At 40.6% G+C, this 21,867-nt stretch overlaps 1 protein-coding gene across 1 annotated transcript in view; it reads right to left on the bottom strand.

Moving 5' to 3' along the window:
* ATRX (ATRX chromatin remodeler) overlaps positions 1–21,867 on the bottom strand; it is a 274,911-nt gene that overhangs the window by 49,847 nt on the left and 203,197 nt on the right. The window contains exons 28-29 of the mRNA XM_081080786.1: positions 21,610–21,716; positions 14,299–14,407 (exon numbers count right to left, since the gene is read on the bottom strand). Of these exons, the coding sequence (XP_080936912.1) occupies positions 14,299–14,407; positions 21,610–21,716 (216 nt within the window). The remainder of the gene's footprint in view (positions 1–14,298; positions 14,408–21,609; positions 21,717–21,867) is intronic.

Genomic DNA, 21,867 nt, shown 5'->3' with positions numbered 1-21,867 from the left:
GCCTGTTAATAACCAGTTGTTTCAATACCATTTGTTTTTATTTTATTTTTCAATTACAATTGGCATTCAATATTATATTAGTTTTAGCCATACAGCATAGTGGTTAGGCAATTGTATAATTTGCGAAGTGGCCCTCCTAATAATTCTAGTACTTTACTTGACATCATATACAATATTACAATATTATTGACTATATTCCCTATGATATACTTTACATACCCATGAGTACTGTGTAATACCAGTTTTCACTTCTTAATCCCTTCCTCTTTTTCACCCAGCCTCTCAATCCCCCCTCCATCTGGCAACCTTAAATTGGTTTTCTTTAAAAACAAAACAAAACAAAAAAAACAACCACCATTTTTGTTGATTTCAGAGAGGAATGGAGGGGGAGAGAGAGATAAAAACATCAGTGACAAGAGAGAATCATTGATCAGCTGCCTTCTGCACAGCCCCCACCAGGGATGGAGCCTGAAACCCCAACATGTGCCATGACCAGGAATCAAACCGCGATTCCTGGTTCATAGGTCGACACTCAACCACTGAGCCATACCAGCCAGGCTTAAATTGGTTTTCTGCATCTATGACTGTTTGTTTTATATGTTTCTTTGTTTTGTTCTTTAGATTCCACACAGAAGTGAAATCATATATTTCTCTCTGACTTATTTCATTTAGCATAATACCCTCTAAGGCTATCTATGTAGCAAATAGTAAAATATCATTGCTTTTTTATGCCTGAGTAATAGTCCATAGTAAATATGTACCACTTCTTTATCCAGTCATCTACTGATGGGCACTTGGTTTGTTTTTATATCTTGGATATTGTAAATAACACAGCAATGATCATAGGGGTGCATATATCTTTATGAATTAGTATTTTAAATTTATTTGGATATATACAAAAAAAGCAAAATAGCTAGATCATAAGATACTTTTATTTTTATTATTTTGAGGAGCCACCATACTATTTCCCATAGTGGCTGCACCAATCTGCATTGCCACCAATAGTGCACAAGGACTCCCTTTATTCCACATCCTTGTCAGCACTTATTTGTTAATTTAACGATAGCCATCTTGACAGATGTGAGATGGTATCTCATTGTGCTTTGAATTGGCATTTCTCTGATGATTAGTGATGTTGAGCATTTTTTCACGTCTATTGGCAATCTGTATGTCTTCTTTGGAGAGATGTCTATTCAGGTACCCTGCCCATTTTTTTAACTGGATTACTTATTTTTTGGTTTTGAGTTGAATGAGTTTATAAATTTTGAATATTAACCCCTTATAAATATAACATTGAAAAATATATACTCTCATTAGGCTGATATTTTGTTTTGATGATGGTTTCCATAGCTGTCTAAAACTTTTTAGTTTGATATAGTCCCATTTTTTTGTTTGTTTCCCTTACCCAATGAAATACATCAGAAAAAATATATTGCTGAGAGAAATGTAAAAGATTTTACTGCCTATTTTTTCTTCTCGGAGTTTAATAGTAGTGGATTTTACATTTGTCTTTAATCCATTTTGAGTTTGTTTTTGTACATAGTGCAAGAAAGTGGTCTAGTTTCATTTTTTAAAATGTATCTTTTTCAACTTTTCCAACACTAATTATTGAATAGGCAGCCTTTGCCTCATTGTATGTTCTTACTTCCTTTGTCATATATAAATCAACCACATAGGCATGGGTTTATTTTTGGGCTCTCAATTCTGTGCCATTGATCTATGTGTGTTTTATGCCATTGCCATGCAGTTTTGATTACTATGCCCTTATAGTATAGTTTGATATCAAGACACGAAATACCTCCAACTTTGTTCTTATTTCTCAAGACTGCCGTGGCTATTCAGGGTATTTTGTGGTTCCAAATGTTAGGATTATTTGTTCTACTCCTGTGAAAAATGACATTGTTGTTTTTAGAGGGATTTCTTGGAATCTATAGACTGCTTTGGGTAGTATGGATATTTTAACAATGTTAACTTTTCCAATCCATGAGCAGGATACATGCTTCCATTTCTTTGTACCTTCTTCAATTGTCTACGTTACTGTGTTATATTATTCCAAGTAATGATTTTTAACCTTATAGATTAAATTTATCACTAGGAGACAACCAAGATTGCGGCATAGGTAAGCACCTGTACTTGCCACCTCTCACAACCACATCAAAACTCCAACTAAAAGACAAAACAAATATCATCCAGAACCACAGGAAAGCTGGTTGAGTGGAAGTTATACAACTAGAAGCAAAGCAAAAAGCGCGTTGAGTCAGTAGGAGGTACGGAGGCATGTGCGAAACAGGCTGGCAACTGGGTGCGCTGTTATTTTTTTCAATCGGGAAGGAGATACAAGCTCCCGATTGCTCTGAACTCCAGTTCTGGGTGAGAGTCTGGGGACCCAGACTCATAAGAGGAGAAACTGGACTGTCTGGCATCTGGCCGGAACGCGAGGGTGGCTTTCTTTCAGAGGTGCTTCATTGTTCCTTCACAGTGCCACGGGACACAGAGACCTGGGGACCTCTCTGGGAAAGGGCTGACTGGCAGCCATTGCTGTTTGCTCCGCCAAGGTGATTCCCTGAGATGCCACCCCACCCAAGCTGTATGCAGCGGCTTTTGCATATGAATGGCCTACAGCTGGGTCAGAGAACTCCAAAGCTTACCAAAGGCCTAAGACCCTGCAATAGCAGCCTATATTGCTTCATAGCTGGGCCTCATCTGGGCATTTTCAGGCCCCCAATAAACAGGAGGAATCTGCAGATCTCTCTGTAGGTCCTGCTGGGTGGTCTCAAGCATCAGCTGACTTTGCACCTCCTTGGAAATCCAAGAGCCAGTGTACCCAGTGGTCAGTGTGAGACCATACAGATTACAGCTCTTCACATCCATAAGCGATTCCGGTCAAGGGCATGTACCTGGGTTGCAGGCACATCCCCAGTAGGAGATGTGCAGGAGGCAGCTGATCGATGTTTCTCTCTCATCGATGTTTCTAACTTTCTATCTCTCTCCCTTCCTCTCTGTGAAAAATCAATAAAATATATAAAAAATAAATAAATAAATAAAAAATAAACCTGATGAACAGCCGAAACCGGTTTGGCTCTGTGGATAGAGCGTCAGCCTGCGGACTGAAGGGTCCCGGGTTCGATTCTGGTCAAGGGCATGTACTTGGGTTGCGGGTGCTTCCCCAGTGGGGGATGTGCAAAAGGCAGCTGATCAATGTTTCTCTCTCATCGATGTTTCTGACTCTCTATCTCTCTCCCTTCCTCTCCGTAAAAAATCAATTAAAAAAAAAATCTGATGAACAGAAAAAACTGGTGAATATAATAGAATAAGGGGCATAGAAAGGGAGTGGAATGACAATTCTTGGGAGGAAGGAGGTGTGGGAAGAGATTGGACAAAAATCTTACACCTATGGATGAGGACAATGGAGGGGGTAAGGGCATGGGGTTGGGTGGGAACCGGGGGAAGGAGAGCTATGGGGGTAAAAAAGAGGAACAACTGTAATAATCTGAACAATAAAGATTTATTTTTTTAAAAATTATCTCTAGGTATGTTATGCAAATGTAAGTTGATCTGATTTATTAATGTTTTATTCTTATAGTTCATTATCTACACTAATAAATGAGAAACATGCAAATTAACTGTCACTCCACCACTCTGCCACACCCACAAGCCATGCCCACCAGCCAATCAGGAGTGAGTATGCAAATTAACCCAACTAAGATGGTGGCAGCCACAGAGCTGGAGTGAGCAGGAGTCTTGGGTTGCCCCTAGTGATGGAGAAAGTCAAGCTTCCCACCTGCCTGGCCAGCCCTGGGCTCTGCTCAAGGCTACAAAGTTTCAATTATAGAAGATAAATAAATCCCAGATACCTGCTTCCAGCCTGCCCTGGCCTCCGTTCAAAGAGGCGCTAGGAAAAAAAAACAGAAAAAAAAAAAAGAGGCTGGGAGCTTGGGTCACCCGGGGGCGCGGCTAGCCTGAAAACGGCCATCAGCCCCTTACCCAGGCTGGTCAGGCACCCCAGTGGGGACCCCCACCCTGAAGGGGGTATACCCAGCTTGAAAACAGCCCTCAGCCCCTCACCAAGGCTGGCCATGCCCCCATGGGGTGAGGGTACCCTGTGGGGGGCATGGCCAGCCTGCAAACAGCCATCAGCCTCTCACCCAGGCTGGCCAGGCACCCCAGTGGGAACCCCCACCCTGAAGGGGGTGTGGCCTGCTTGAAAACAGCCCTCATCCCCTCACCCAGGGGGCCATACCCCTCCAGCGGGGACCCTCACCCCATGGAGGTGTGGCTGGCTTCAAACCACCACAGGCCCCTCACCCAGGCCGCCCCACACCCCAAGGGAACCCCCCACCCTGATCCGGGACACACTTCAGTGCAAACCAGCCGGCCCCCACAAATGCACCAGGCCTCTATACTAATAAAAGGGTAATATGCTAATTAGACTGGAAGACCTTGCAGGAGAACTTCTGGACATTATTTTGGACAAAGCCATGGTGGCGGGGCCGAGGTAGAGGCAGTTAGAGGCCAAGAGGAACATCAGTGGGGGTCAGATGGGGGTGATCAGGACTGCGGGGGGGGGGAGTGCAGTTTGGAGTGAGCAGGCCAGCAGGGGGGGAGTTGGGGGTGAGCAGGCCAGTAGGGGGGCAGTTGGGGGTGAGCAGACCAGCAAGGGGGGCCAGTTAGGGGCAAACAGGCCATCAGCGGGGGTATGTTGGGGGTGATTAGGGCTGCGGGGAGGGGGGGAGTTGGGAGTGAGCTGGCCAGCAGGGGGGCGAGCAGCCTGGCGGGGGGGGGCCAGTTGGGGGCGAGCACACTGGCACGGGGGGCAGTTGGGGATGATCATGCTGGGGGGGGTGGCATTTGGGGGAAAGCAGGCTGACAGGCAGAGTGGTTAGGTGCAATCAGGCAGGCAGGCGATTGTTTAGGAGCCAGCAGTCCCAGATTGTGAGAGGGATGTCTGCCTGCCAGTTTAGGCCTGATCCCTGTAAATCGGCAGTAGGACATCCTTCGAGGGGTTCCAGATTGGAGAGGGTGTAGGCCGGGCTGAGGGACACACCTCCCCCCCATGCACGAATTTCGTGCACCGGGCCACTAATAATAACATAATCTTCCAAAACTGAATAACAAATCATCAGAAAATCTGACTAGGTCAATAACAACTGATGAAATTGAAGCACTAATAAAAAATCTCCCAGCAAATAAAATGCGAGGTCCCGATGGCTTCACAGGAGAGTATTAGGAAACATTCAAAGAAGAATTAACACCTATCCTCCTCAAACTATTCCAAAAAATCTCAGAGGAAGGACTACTTTCAATCTCTTTTTATGAGACCAGCATTACCCTAATTCCAAAATCAAATAAAGGCACTACAAAGAAAGGGAATTACAGGTCAAGATTCCTGATGAACTTACATGCCAAAATCCTTAACAAAATATTAGCAAATCAGATCCAGCAATATATTAAAAAGATCATACACCATAACCAAGTAAGATTTATTCTAGGGATGCAAGGCTGTACAATATTCACAAATCAATAAATGTGATATATCACATAAACAAATTAGAAGACAAAAATCACATGATCGTATCAATAGATACAGAAAAAGTATTTAACAAAATCCAACACCCCTTTTGATAAAAAATCTCCGCCAAGTGGGACTAGAGGGATCAAGATAATAAAGGCCATATATGACAAACCTACAGCGAACATCATACTCAATGGGTAAAAACTAAAACCATTTCCCCTATGAACAGGAACAAGAAAGCGATGTCCACTTTCACCGCTCTTATTAAACACTAGTGGCCCGTTGCACAAAATTCGTGCACATTAAAAGGGGATTAATTAGAGGGAATATTTTAATATTGCTATTTGCCCTTTTTCTATAGTGGAAGTGTCAGAGATGAAAGAAAATTAATAAAATGTATATGAAAATCTTCCTCCCATCAGAGTCTGGGGCGCATCACGGGGCCCAGAGTCAAGTTCCTGCATACCCACGTGTGCCTCAAAATCACATGAGACCCAGACCCGGCCTTCCCCCCATTGGGCTAGATCCACACCCAGCCAGTCCCACCCTTGTCAAGCCCTGCCGGGCAGGGGGTGCACCTTGAGGTTCCCCAAAATTCCCTGCCAGAGGGGGCACAGCTTCAGGTCCCCCATCAAGCCCCGTTAGCCGAGGGGCATGGCCTGAGGTCCCCCAGCCCGGGGCAAGGGGAGCAGCCTGAGGTCCCCTGGCCCAACACTGGGGTGGGGGTTGCAGTCTCAGGTCCCCCAGCCCAGTGCCGGGGCAGGGGGCATGATCTGAGGGCCCCCGTCAAGCCCTGCCATGTGGGACGCACAGCCTAAGGTCCCCCGGCCTGGCGCCAGGGTGGGGGGCGTGGCCGGAGATCCCCTGGCCTGGCACCAAGGCGGGGGCCCGGCCTGAGGTCCCCTGTCAAGCCCCATGGGGGCGGGGGGCAGGCAGCCTCAGGTCCCTGCTGATTGCTCATTAAGGCTTGTTACAGGAACTCAGCCTCCGCTGTGGGTGCAGCCATCTTGTGTTACAGAAACCCCACCTCCACTGTGGGCTCCGCCATCTTTGTGGCAGAGTGACAGAGTCAATTTGCATATTCCCTCTTTATTATATAGGATAGTACTGGAAGTCCTAGCCATAGCAATCAGGCAAGAAGGAAAAGAAATGCATCCAATCTGGAAAATAGGAAGCAAGGAAAATTATCATTATTCACAGATGATATATGTGCAGAAAACACAAAACACTCTACCAAAAACTTTGGATTTAATAAATGAATTTGGCAATGTAGCAGGATACAAAATTAAGACCCAGAGATCAATGGCATTTTTATGTACTAATAATTAACTCACAAAATAGAAACTAAAAAACAATCCCATCTACCATTGCAACAAAAAAATTAAGATACTTAGGAATAAATGTAATAAAGGAGATAAAAGACGTATACTCAGGAAACTACAGAACATTGAAAAAAGAGATAGAGGAAGATATAAACAAGTGGAAGATTATACTGTGTTCATCGGTTGGTAGAATCAACATCATTAAAATAACCATATTACCCAAAGCAATTTACAGATTCAATGCAATCCCTATTAAATAACAATCTGCATTATTTCACAGATCTAGAACTAATCCTAAAATTCATATGGAACCAAAGAAGACCCTAAATGGCCACAGCACTCTTGAGAAAGAAGAACAAAGTTGGAGGGAACACAGTATCAGATATCAAGTTATACTATAAAGCCACTGTAATCAAAACAGCCTGGTACTGGCACAAGAAAAGTCATACAGATCAATGGAACAGAACAGAGAACCTAGAAATCTACCCATGCCATTCCACTCAATTAATAATTGATTAAGGAGGCAAGAGCATAGAATGGAGTAAAGACAGTCTCTTCAATAAATGGTGTTGGGAATATTGGACAGGTGCATGCAAAAAAATAAAATAGACCACCAACTTCCACCGTACACAAGAATAAATTCAAAATGAATAAAATAAATAAATATAATTTCTTAAACCATGAAAATACTAGAAGACAACATAGGTAGCAAAATATCAGACATCTCGTGTAGCAGAATTTTCACTGGTACATCGCCTAAGGCAAGAGAAACAGTCCGTAGAGGACCTAAATAGACTTCTCCAAAGAGGCCATACAAATGGTCAAGAGACATATGAAAAAATGCTCAATGTCACTAATCATCAGAGAGATGCAAATTAAAATGATAATGAAGTACCACCTCACACCTGTCAGAATGGCTGCCATCAATAAATCAACAAACAACAAGCACTGGTGAGGATGTGGAGAAAAGGGAACCCTAGTACACTGCTTGTGGGAATGCAGACTGGTATAACCACTATGGAAACAGTGTGGCGATTCCTAAAAAAATTAAAAATGGAACTACCATTTGACCCAGTGATCCCACAGCTAGGAATATACCCTAAAAAGCCTGAGTGGATTAACACGTTGTGGTATATTCAGACAATGGGATACTAGGTGGCTGTAAAAAAGAAGGATCACTTATCCTTTGAGACACCATGGAGGGACCTGGAGAGTATTATGCTAAGTGAATAAGCCAGTCAGAGAAAGACAAGTGTCACATGATCTCACTTAAATGTGGAATCTAGTGATTAAAATAAACTGATGAACAAAACAGATCCAGAGACATTGAAACATGCAACAGACTGATGTATTTCAGAAGGGGTCTGGGGGATGGGAAGAGATTAAACCAAGAACTTATATGCATATATTCAAAGCCATGGAAAAACAACAGTGTGGGAAGGCCTGGGGGGTCGGGAATGGAGTGGAGGGGGGCAATGGAGGGGTAATACTTTCAACAATAAAATTTTTAAAAAATTAAAATTAGAACTGAATTTGACCTAGTGATCCCACTTCTAGGAATATATCCTAAGAAGCCTAAAACACTAATCAGAAAGAATATATGCACCCCTATATTCATTGCAGTATTATTTACAATAACTAAATTCTGGAAACAGTCCACGTGCCCAACAGCAGATGAATGGATAAAAAAATCAGTGGCACAGTTAAACAGTGGAGCTGTAAAAAAGTAGGATCTTTACCCTTTGGAACAGCATGCAAGAATCTGGAGAGTATTATGCTAAGTGAAATAAGTCAGTCAGAGAAAGGTAAGTATCACATGATCTCACTTATATGTGGAATCTAATGAACAAACTAAATTGATAAACAAAACAGAACCAGTCATGGAAGCATGCAACAGACTGATGAAAGTCAGAGGGAAGTCAGGGGCTAAGAGGTAGAGAAGAGAATAACCGAAGAAATTATATGCATATTGGCATAACCCATGGACACAGACAATAGTGTGGTGAAGGCCTGGGGCACGGACAGGAGTGGGAAGGAGGAAGTGGGAGACATCTGAAATACTTTCAACAATAAAGATATATTTTTAGAAATTAGTAATCTAAGATTCCACCTCAAGAGAGTAGAAAATAAAGTCAAAGTGAGATGAAACTAAAAAGAGAAAAATCAATAAAACAAAAGCTGCTTCGTTGAAAAGATCAATAAAATTGACAAATCTCTAGCAAGATTAACAAAAGAGAATACACAAATTAGCAATACCATGAATGAGACAGGCTATTATCATAGACCCTGCAAACATCAAAAGGACAAAAAGGGAATGCTGTGGATAATTCTATACATAAATCTGTAATTTAGGTGAAATGAACTAATTATTCAAAAAGCATAATAAACTACCACAACTCATTCAATATGAAATAATTTGAATATTCCTGTAATTATTAAGAAAATCCAATTAGTAATTTAGAAATTTTCCCAAAAATAAATCTCTAATCTCACTGGCAAGTTCTACCAAAAATTTAAGATTAATTAACACAAATTCTAGACATCTCTTCCTTCAGAAAACAGTATGAGGCCAACGCTGTGCTGATATTAAAATCAGGCAAAGGCTGTACAAAACCAAATGATTACAAACCAGTATCTCATAAATATCTTTCAACAAAACATTAGCAAATACAGCCCAGTATTACATAAAAAAAACTATTTATCATAATTATGTGGGGTTTATGCCAGAGATCTAAGGCAAGTTTAATATTTAAAAATCAGTCTATTGCCGAACCGGTTTGGCTCAGTGGATAGAACGTTGGCCTGTGGACTGAAGGGTCCCAGGTTCAATTCCGGTCAAGGGCATGTACCTGGGTTGCGGGCACATCCCCAGTAGGGGGCGTGCAGGAGGCAGCTGATTGATCTCTCTCATCGATGTTTCTAGCTCTCTATCCCTCTCCCTTCCTCTCCGTAAAAAATCAATAAAATATATTAAAAAAATAATAATAATAAAATAAAATAAAAATCAGTCTATGTAGTATACCATGATAACAAGCTAACAAAAGAAAATAGATGATATTAAACGAGACAAAAGTGATCTGACAAAATTTAGCACCTATTCATAATAAAAAGGGAATAGAGTTAACTTCCTCAGCTTGATAAAAAGTATCTACAATAAATCTACAGCTAACATTCTAGTTAATCAACACTGAATAGTCTTCTCTTAAGATCAAGTAGAAGGCAAAGATCTCTACTCTCATCACTGCTATTCAACATACTACTGAGGTCTACCCAGTGCAATAAGGCTAGAAAAGGAAACAAACAGCATACAGACCAGATATAAAGAAATGAAACTGCCCTGGTCAGTTTGGCTCAGTGGATAGAGAGTCGGCCTGCAGACTGAAGGGTCTGGGTTTGATTCTGGTCAAGGGCATGTTACCTAGGTTGCAGGCTCCTCCCTGACCAGGACGCTTATTGAGCACGTGCAGGAGACAACCAATCAATGTATTTCTCTCACATCATTATTTCTTTTAGTCTTTCCTCTCTCTTCTACTCTCTCTAAAAATCAATGGAAAAATATCCTCAGGTGAGGATTTTTTTTTTTTTAAAGCAATTTGGTGGAGGAAAGAAAACGTTTTCAAGAAATGGTCATAGAGCAATTGGATATCCACATTTTTAAAAAAAGGAAAAAACAGAAAAATGAACAAGCTAAATCTTGCATCTTAAAAATATTAATGCAAATACACCTCAAACAAATATAAAATGTAAAATTATAAAATTTTTACAAGATAACTCAGAAAATCTTCAGGGCCTAGGGCTTAGGTCAGAATTCTTAGCCTTGACACAAAAAAGCATGCTAAAAAAACAAAAACACTGGCAAACTAGACTCCATCAAAATTAAAAATGTTTTCTCTGTGATAGACCTTGGGAGGGCATGAAAAGACAAAGCATAGACTGGCAGAAAACATTTGCAAACCACATATCTAACAATGATTCATCTATGACCAAAACGCGAAACAACCGAACAACTGTACAACCAGTTGCTATGATGTGCGCTGAACACCAGGGGGTGTTCGCAGAACATGGCAGGTGGTGGCCACAGCGGGATGGTGGAGCAGGTTACCAGGGGAGCCAGACCAAGGTGGGGCACCGGTCGTTGATATCAAGGCGAGCCTCTGGTGGTTACTAAAAATTCTTTGCTCCCATGAACCATGGTCCCACCTGGCACTTGCACCTGCTGTCAGCGCCAGCCCCACTTGAACCCACTGCTGGTGCCAGAGCCGCCATTCGTACCTGCTGCTGGTACCCAGCCAGTGCCCAGTGCCGGCCCCAATTGCTCAGCGCCATCAGCTGGTGCAAGTGGTGGCTGGCGGCCCTGATCACCCATAAGGGCTTCTCCGCCTCCTCTTGCTCCAGAGGGGCGATTGGGGCCAGCAGCCGCCTCTTGCACCCGCTGACAGGACTGGCCCCACTCACACCCACTGCTGGTGCTGGCCCCAATTGCTCTGCACTTTCAGCAGGTGCAAGCAGGGCCAGTGCCATTAGTGCGTGGAGTGGCAGCGGTGGGAACAGGCTGCCAGCAGACAGAGGGCCGCGGAAGGAGGAGACAGCCAGGGTCATGGAGGATGGGCTGAGACCTGCCCCTGTGCCTACCATAGCCTCACGGCCCACAGTTTCTTTCAAGGTGCATGAATTCGTGCACTGGGCCCCTAGTATGTATATAAAATTAATTTTAATCAGAGACCCTTTTTGGCATATGTTGGAAGCGGGGGTTAATTTGCTAGTAAGCAAGCCAAGCTGATAGCTCAGCATCCACATTTGTTCCCTACCCATCATAAAATACGAAATGTTATAACAGAAATTATATGCTACTATAATATTTATAAATTTGGGAAACTGATCAAGTCAAAGGTTTAGATTAAGTTTGAAAAATTACTACTATTATTTTTTAATCCTCACCCAATGATATTTTCCATTGCTTTTTAGAGAGAGTGGAAGAGAGAGGGAAAGACAGAAATATCGATGTGAGAGAAATACATTGATTGGTTGCCTCCTGTATGTGCCCTGACTAGGGCCGGGACTGGGGAATAGCCTGCAATCCTGACCCGAATCAAACCCAGGGGCCCTTCAGTCTGCAGTCCAACACTCTATCCACTGAGCCAAACTGGCTAGGGCAAGTTTGAGAAATTAGATTAGGTTACTAAGCAACTCAGCTAATAAAATTACTTCTTCACACAAATAATTTTTAAAGACATGGTCAACAAAATATGTGTATTTATGATTTAAAGGTATCTACACTAATAAAAGGGAAATATGCTAATTAGACCAGGAGACCTTCCAGAAATCCTTCCAGACAAAGCCATGGTGGTGGGGCCAAGGCAGAGGTGGTTAGGGGTGATCAGGCCAGCAAGGGAGGGCAGTTGGGGGCAAGCAGGCGGCAGAGGGGGGCACTTGGGGGCAATCAGGCCGGCAGGAGGGGCAGTTGGGGGTGAGCAGGTCAGCAAGGGGGGGCAGTTGGGGGCAAGCAGGCCAGAAGGGGGGGCAGGTGGGGGCAAGCAGGCTGGCGGGGGGGGCAGTTGGGGGCGAGCAGACCGGTGAGGGCGGGGCAGTTGGGGGCGAGCAGGATGGCGGGGGTGAGGGGGAGGAGAGCAGTTGGGGGCAATCAGTCCGGCAGGGGTGATCAGGCCAACAGGCAGAGTGGTTAGGGGTGATCAGGCAGGCAGGCAGGCAGGTGAGCAGTTAGGAGCCAGCAGTCCCGGATTGCAAGAGGGATGTCCGACTGCCAGTTTAGGCTGGATACCTGTGGGATCAGGCCTAAACTGGCAGTTGGACATCCCCCGAGGGGTCCCAGATTGGAGAGGGAGCAGGCCAGGCTGAGGGACAGCCCCCCCGCACACACATCCCGTGCACAAATTTTGTGCACCGGGCCACTAGTTTAAACATATGCTTTAAAACTTTGCTATACTCAAACCATCCTCTGTAAGCTCTCCCAGACTATAAATTTTAAATACCTTCCTATGGCACAACTATAATTTCTCTAGCCTTACCCCTAGGTATAGTTCAGGACTCTGCTAGAAGTAACATAAGTTTTACATACACAATATAATACACAATATATCTTTCATAATTTAACACATTTACGAAGGCATTCCTCAGCCACCTTCTCATTAAACTAACTCCATCTCTTCATCTTTTTCTTAAAGGCTACGCTTTCACACACACACGTGTGTGTGTGCATATATTTATATGTATGTGTATATGTATATTTTTTTCTTCCAAATTAAGTTCAAGTCTGTTAATTGCTAAGTTAGAAGCAACACCAACAACACATATACAGCACACCTGATATCTACAGTGGCTTAAAGTCCAGCTGATCTCTGAAAAACATGGGTTTGAACTGTGAGGGTCCATTTATATGTGAATTTTTACGTGTATTTTTGCTTCCTTAAGATTTTCTTATTAGCATTTTCTTTCCTCTAGCTTACTTTATTATAAGAACACAGTATATAATACATATCATATACAAAATATGTGCCAGTTGACTTTTTGTGTTATCAGTAACACTTCCGGCCAACAGTAGGCTAAGTTTTGGGAGAATCAAAAGGCAACTTAGTAGCTTAAGTTTTGGGAGAATCAAAAGTTATATGTGGATTTTCAAATGTGGAGAGGGTTCAGTGATCCTAACTCCCACATTGCTCAAGAGTCATGACTCAAACTTCTATAATAAAGAGATCAGGAACACTTTGTTAACTTTAAAATCCTGTAACATGCTTGTAACCAAAGATGATAAAAAAAGGCTAATAAGCACATGAAAAGATGTCCAACATCAATTATCATTAGGGAAATGCAAATTAAAGTAACATGAGATACATAACCAGTAGAGTGGATAAAATAATTTTCTTAAAAAGACGGTAATACCAAGTGTTAACAAGGATGCAGAGCACCTGGAACACTCTTATATTGCTAGTAAAAATGAAAAATTGGACAACTACTTTGAAAACTGCCTGTTTCTTACAAAGCTAAACAGAAAGTTACCATACCACCCTGGAACTGCACTCCTGGATTTTTATTTCACTGGGTAATTATCTATGGATCACACAAAAACTTATACATGAATACTTAGAGTAGCTTCAATTTTAATTTCAAAACCTAGAAACAACTTAAATGTCTCTCAAGTACAAATAAATTATGATACATCCATACAATGAAATATTACCCAATAAAAAGGAACAAACTATGGACACATATAACAATATGGATGAATCTCAAATGCATGTGCTTTGTGAAAGAAGTGATATTCAAAAGGCTACAAATTGCATGATTCCATGAATGAATTTTTTGAGGGGTTGATGAGACCATTTTACATCTTGACTATATCTTGCAATTGTCAAAAATTTAGAAGTATACACTAAAAAGAGTGAATTTTACTGTATATAGATTTAAATGACTTTTAATAACTCTACAGAAACAGAAAAGGTTTTCTACCTCACATTAGTTTCATCATTAAATTCTTCAGCCCATTTTTTCCTTGACTGTGCAGTAGTAGAACCATCTAAACGATAATAGTCAATATTTCGGAGCCACTTCCCTTCACCTGAAAATTTAACAAGAAAGAAAGAAAGAGATTTGATATATACTGTTCTTCTAGTAATAACATATTTTCTTCCTTGCTGAATGTTTAAAAGCTGGTTATCTGTATTCTATTTGCATAGCAAAACACATTTTTTAATCAAGGGGTAATTCACTGTATTACAAATAAATTCACCACACATTTCCTTCTACGAGATATTGAATAACAAAGATACTTTAAAAAGTATATCATCTACATGTGAATTTCTTAACACATTGTCTTGATTAGAATCCTTTAAAACTGTCAAAAGAAAATGTTAAGTTGCATTATGCCCATGAAGCTTGTTTTTTATTGAATCTGTAAAAATCCAAGTTTTCCCTTCTTATTAACAAGTTGATACTGATAAGATAAAAAACAGAGGCATATAATACAATTACTCATTCACTAAACAAATATTTACTGAATGCCTGTTATGTGCCAAAATTATTCTATAGCCTAGCAACAAATATCAGCATATGTTCCTATTTTATGACAATTGTATGCGTGTGTGTGTGTGTGTGTGTGTGTGTGTGTGTAAGGATTGCAACTTTGTAAGTTAAACAGTGGTCAGACACATTGCCTTTTGTACAGTGAGGTGAAATTTTACCCAGTACTTACATTGATACTAAATTACCAAGAGATTAAATGCTTATGACATACATAATTTCCATTCCAATTCTTTAACTTTCAACATAACACTATTTCGCCTTCGAGAAAAATTGACATCATATCCTAGAGTCTTAACATAAAAACAAGTTGGCAACATGAAGATTTATATATTGACATGTTTATTACTTACCTATATCTTTTTCGTTTTTTTCTTATATCTTCACCTATATTAATAACCTAGAATTTCCTTAATAAAAATTCAGTAATGGTTAAGGAAGTCAATTTGTTTATTTAAGTTTATATCTTTTTTCTTAATCCTCACCCAAGGATATTTTTCCATTGATTTTTAGAGATAGTGAAAGAGAAAGGGAAAGACAGAAAGAAATATCGATGTGAAAGAAACACATTGATGGTTGCCTCCTGCATGCACCCTGACCAGGGACCAAGACAGGGAGGAGCCTGCAACAGAGGTACGTGCCCTTGACTGGAATTGAACCCAGGACCCTTTGGAAAATTGCACCCAGGACCCTTTGGGGAATTGAACCTGGGACCCTTTGGTCCGCAGGCCGATGCTCTATCCACTGAGTCAAACCGGCCAGGGCTATTATCTTTCAACTGGACAAAAAAAAAAAAGGCATACACATCAAAGAAAAGAAGAATTTGAGCTGGATAGCAATGTAAGAGATGGAAGTCACATTGCATTAACTGTTCACTTCAACAGGATAATTATTAAAGTAAATATGCTAATCATAACTGAACAGCATATATATTTTAATAAGTATTTCAAGATACTCACCTTTCCATATCACAAATGAACAACTTTACCATCACTTTTCTGAATACAATAAATAAAAACTGTGATATAGTCAGTATAGGTTAGCAATAAAATATATACACTTTGGAGTCAGATGTCCTGAGTTTAAATCACAGTTTCATCATTTACTAGCATTTTCACTTAAGGCAAAGTAATTAAACTCGTTGTGCCTCAGTTTTTTATCTTTAAAAATGGGAGATAACAAGTGTACCTATTGCATAGTATTACTGCTTATTAAATGAATTAATATAAAAAAGACCTCTTCAAACAGTACCTGTCACATAGTAATTAAATTTATTGGGTACTTAATATTATCACCCAAGATTCCATAGCTAATTATGTCTATCTCTATTATGGCACATATATGTGTCTGATCCCTCTCTATAACATGGTTTTCTATAATACACCTTGAACCTAGTTCAGTACCCAAAACACAGTACTAATTAATAGTCATAGTAGTAGTAGCAGCAGCAGTAGTAGGAGATACTCAAAAGATAAACTGAACAAATTGATGGTTAAAAAAAATATTTGCTGGCCTGGCTGGTATGGCTCAGTGGTTGAGTGATGACCTATGAATCAAGAGATCATGGTTCTGGTTCAATTCCTGGTCGGGACACATGCCCAGGTTGTGGGTTTGATCTCTAATGGGGAGGGGATGTGCAGGAGGCAGCTGATCAATGATTCTCTCTCATCATTGATGTTTCTATCCCTCTCCCTTCCTCTCTAAAATCAATAAAAAATATAAAAACAAGTATTTACTGAAGGTAATTTATAAAATTAGATATGAACTAGTAAGCATATGGAAAAATATTCAACCTTATCAAAATAAAAAATATAAATTAAACAAATTTTAAATTAAACAAAAACAACTGTTCTTACCCATGAAAGATGAAGAAAATGTAGTTATAGTACTACAGGTATACAGTAATATGGGCATTTTGCTACTTTTTCATGATTGTAGAGTAAATTGATATAACTTTTTTTGTAATATACCCTTTAAGATAATGAAGCACTGTCAGAATATAAAATCTAACTAACAAACCTAATGCACAGTTATAATAGAAAAACATACTTATAGTTCCGGTCAAGATGGCAGAGTAGGAAAACACTGTGCTTGTTTCCTCCCACAACAGCATCAAAATTACAACTAAATTACAGAAAACTACCCTTCAAAACTATCTCCAGTCTAGCTAAACAAAATTCCTATAACTAAGGACATAAAGAAGAAGCCATGTCCTTACTGGTAGGAGGGGGCAGAGAGGCAAAGTGGGCTGGATCCACACCCACACGTGCCAGTTACATCAGGAGGGCTTTATCTGCTGCAGAGGTAATACCTGAGAAACAAAAGGTACCAGCCCCACACTGAGCACTCTAGCTCAGAGCTCCAGTGCCAGGAAGAGGAGTCTCCACAATGTCTGCCTGATAATCAATGAGAATTCCATCCAATTGAGAGAGAGGGCTGGCTGCAGACCCAGGTGTCCTCTTAAAGGGCCCACACAGAGGCTCACAAAAACTCGCTAAGCTCCAGTGAAGTGACAGCAGGCAAAAAAAGCACCGGGGACATTCAGAAAGGAACGAAATTTTCTGGAGGGGAAGTTCTCCTTTCTTGATCCTTCCCCTCACACAGTCTGCAGGCAAAGGCTGATGCCAAACCTTAGTCTCCATTAATCTAACACTGCTCGCCCCACCTCATCTGGCTCAAGTGACAAGGGAGATAGCAACACTGGGCCTCACAAAATATCCATTACATAGAGTCAGCCTGCCAAGACTTGGAGACACAGCAGACCTACCTAATACATAAAAAAAACCACAGGGAGTGAGCCAAAATGGGGAGACAGAGAAAGATGTCCCAAATTAAAGTGGTGTCATAATTCCCCGTGACACCACTCCCACCAAACTAGCCCACGTGCCAGAACTTTTTCAATAGCTATTAACACAAGTGGCTGGCTTCCACCTATGCTACAGACTTTCCTAAAATCTATCAAAAATCTATAGACTCAAAACAAGCAATGGGAGAAGGGAGCCTTGGAAAACCCTGTACCTCTTGGTAAGTGGCCCCAAGCCAGGCATAGTGACAACTATCTTAATTTCACAGCAAAGCCTCTTCCAGGTGCCTCAAACACAGCACAGACAGCTAACAACCACAGATCACTTTGTAGTTGCCACCATGTGGCCCAAGGCCAGGCACAGGCAGTAGATAAACTTGGCCTGCACTAGAGCCCATCCCAAGAGGCACCAGAACGAACATACCTGGTAACTGACTTTAAACAACACCAGAGCACCACCCATTGCCTACAATAATGACACAACCAAAAAACCAACTTGGAAAGCACCAGAGCACCACAGCACCAATAAAGCAACACCCCCTCCATGGAGTCAGCTCCCACACAATAGCTCATCCACTGTAGTCAAAGCCAGTCCTCACTGCCAGTCAGCATAAGGATCAATCCCAGATACAGACCTGCCAACAGCAATCAAGGCTTGATAACAACAGGAAGGCACACAAAATCCATACAAGGAATACCCTTGGAACATCTGGCTCAAGTGAGAAGGGAGGTAGCAACACTGGGCCTCACAAAACATCCATTATATAGAGTCACCCTGCCAAGACTTAGAGATATAACAGATCTACCTAATACATAGAAAGAAACACAGGGAGTTAGCCAAAATGGGGACACAGAGAAAGGTGTCCCAAATGAAAGAACAGGACAAAATAACAGGAGGAAAAAACTAGATGAAAAAGAGGCAAGCAATCTATCAGATTCCAGTCAAGGGCATGTACTTTGGTTGAGAGCACATCCCCAGTAGGGGGTGTGCAGGAGGCAGCTGATGAATGCTTCTAACTCTCTATCCCTCTCCCTTCCTCTCTGTAAAAAATCAGTAAAAATGTGTTTTTAAAAAAGTGGGCAAAGGACCTACACAAACACTTCTCCAAAGAGGACAAGCAGATGGCCAGGAGATATTATGAAAAAATGTTTAATGTCAATGATCATCAGAGCGATGCAGATTAAAACAATGAGATTATCACCTCACACTTGTCACAATGGCTACCATTAACAAATCTACAAATGAAAAGTGTTGGTGAGGATGTGGAGAAAAGGGAACTCTAGTACACTACTGGTAGGAATGAAGATTGGTGCAGCCTTTATGGAAAACAGTATGGAGTTTCCTCAAAAAATTAAATATGGAACTACCATTTGACCCAGTGATTCCACTTCTAGGAATATATCCTAAGAAACCCAAAACACAAATCAGAAAGAATATATGCACCCCTATGTTCACAGGAAGCAGCACAATTTACAATAGCCAAGATTTGGAAACAACTTAAGTACCCATCAACAGATGAGTGGATTAAAAAACTGTGGTACATAAACACAACGGAACATTATGCTGCTGTAAAAAAGAAAGAACTCTTTACCATTTGCAACAGCATGGATGGACCTGGAGAGCATTATGCTAAGCAAAATAAGCCAGTCAGAGAAAGATAAATATCACATGATCTCACTCATTTGTGGAATATAAGGAACAACATAAACTGATGAACAAAAATAGATCCAGAGACACAGAAGCATCAAACAGTCCATCAATCCTCAGAGGGAAGCCGGGGTGTGTGTGTGTGGGGGGGTGTTGGGGGGTGGGTGGTAAGAGATCAACCAAAGGTCTTTTATACATGCATATAAGCATAACCAATGGACACAGACACTAGGGGAGTAGGAGTATGTGCTGAGGGTGGGGGAGGGCCTACGGGGAAAAAAGGAGACATATGTAATACTATATGTAATACTTTAAACAATAAAGAATTTTTAAAAATCCAAATGGATAAAATGTCCATTGTGAATATTATACATCCTACTGTACCAAATTTGTATAGAAGGTACAAACTATATTTTTCAAGTCACAATCAGAATTATGGTCGACACAATTTGTTTTGTGTAAAAGTAATAAAAATTGAAATTTAAAAAGTAAGAAAAAAAGTTGTTGTATATTTATACTATAGAATGCTATGCAGCAGTAAAGAAGAAGGATCTCTTACCCTTTGAGACAGCATGGAGGGACCTGGATAGTATTTTGCTAAGTGAAATAAGCCAGTCAGAGAAAGACAAGTGTCACATGATTGCAATCATATGTGGAATCTAATGAACAAAATAAACTGTTGGAAAAAAAATAGATCCAGAGACACAGAAGCATAGAACAGACTGTCAAATCTCATAGGGAAGGTCAGGTTGGGTAGATATCAACCAAAGACCTCGTGTGCGTATATGCATAACCCATGAGCACATCAATAGGGTGGTGTAGGCCTGGTATAGGTATAAGGGGTCAATGGGAGAAAAGGGGGACATATGTAATACTTTCTACAATAAAGATTTTTTTTAAAAAATCCCTGGGTAATAAGGATTAACAGAAACAAATTTAAAAAAATATAAAAAATCACAGTGAGATACCATTTCATAAAAAACTAGGATTGCAATAATAATAATAATAATAATAATAATAATAATAATTGTTTTTACAGTAAAAAAAAAAGGAAAGCAAGTGTTGGCAAAGATGTGGAGAAATTAGAACCCTTGTATACTGCTTGAAGGAATGTAAAATACTGTAGTCAGTGTGGAAAACAGTTTGCTCATTCCTCATTACATTAAACACAGAATTATTATATAATTCAGTAATTCCATTCCTAAGTATATATCCTAAAGAATTGAAAACAGATGTTTAAATACATAAAAACTTGTACATGAATGTTCATAGCAGCATTATTCACAATAGCCAAAAGGTGAAAACAGCCTAAATGTCTATGAATGAATGAATGGATAATCAAATGTGGGTTTTATCCATACAATGATATTTTATTAGACCATAAAAATGAATGAAGTACTGTCATATGCTATAACATGAATGAACCTTGTAAAGATGCTATGTGAAAGAAGCCATTGACGAAAGATCACATATTATATGAATCCATTTATATGATAGGTCCAGAACAGATCAATCTACAAAAATAGAAAATAGATTAGTGATTGCCTAGGGATGGAAGTGGTAGAAGGGTGAGCTAGGACAATCATAGTTAAAAGGTATAGGGTTTCTTTGGTTGTGATTAAAATTTTCAAAAATTGTGTTGATAGTTGCACAACTCTGTACATATACTAAAAACCATTGAATTGTACATTTTAAATAACAGTTCAACTGCACATTATGTGAATTAGACCTCAATAAAGCTTTTTGAAAACATCTTATATAATAAAGAGGTAATCTACAAATTGACCATTACACCCTCACAAGATGGCTGTCTACAATCAGGCTGGCAGGGGGGTTAGTGAGGGACGACCAAACGACTGAACAGCAGGCTGCGTGGGGCAACCAGGCCAGTGGGGGGGCTGGGGGGGGACACGCAGTTGGGAGTGACTAGGCCAGCGGGAGGGGGGAGGTTAGTAAGAGGCAACCAGGCTGGCGAGGGGGCAGTTAGGGGTGACCAGGCAGGGCAGGTGAGTGATTAGGAGCCAGCAATCCAGGACTGTGAGAGGGATGTCCGACTGACGGTTTAGGCACGAATTTTGTGCACTGGACCTCTAGTTTTTAATGATTGATATTAAAATTGCAACAACAAAGACCTCAATAATATGGATAAGGTTAAGAATGAAGTGGAGAAAAACACAGACATATTAGGGTTGTGGGTCTGGCTATTTTTTCTTTTATTGTTAGAAAGTTTACACAACATATATAAATGAATGTTTTTAAAACTTATGATATAGAAATGTTTGTAACTCACCTTTATAAATAAGAGGTTTATCTTTATCTTCTGTTTTCTCCCTACTAGCCAATTCAAGAAAATCTTCAATCAAGTCCAGAGATATAAGAGACTGGCTGAAAACAAGTCTAAAAAAAACAGATGAGTGTTCTTAGATTAAAAGATTCATAGAGTAAAGATATTACTTCTTAAATTAATCTGCAAATTCAACACGATACTAATCAAAACCCCAATAGGGTTTTTGTAGAAATTAACAAGCTGAGCCCTAGCTGGTTTGGC

Source organism: Myotis nattereri (genome assembly GCF_964212035.1).
Source record: "Myotis nattereri genome assembly, chromosome: X".
NCBI lineage: Eukaryota > Metazoa > Chordata > Mammalia > Chiroptera > Vespertilionidae > Myotis > Myotis nattereri.
The sequence above is the reverse complement of the archived record's forward strand: the minus strand, read 5'-3'. Positions and strand labels throughout refer to the sequence as shown.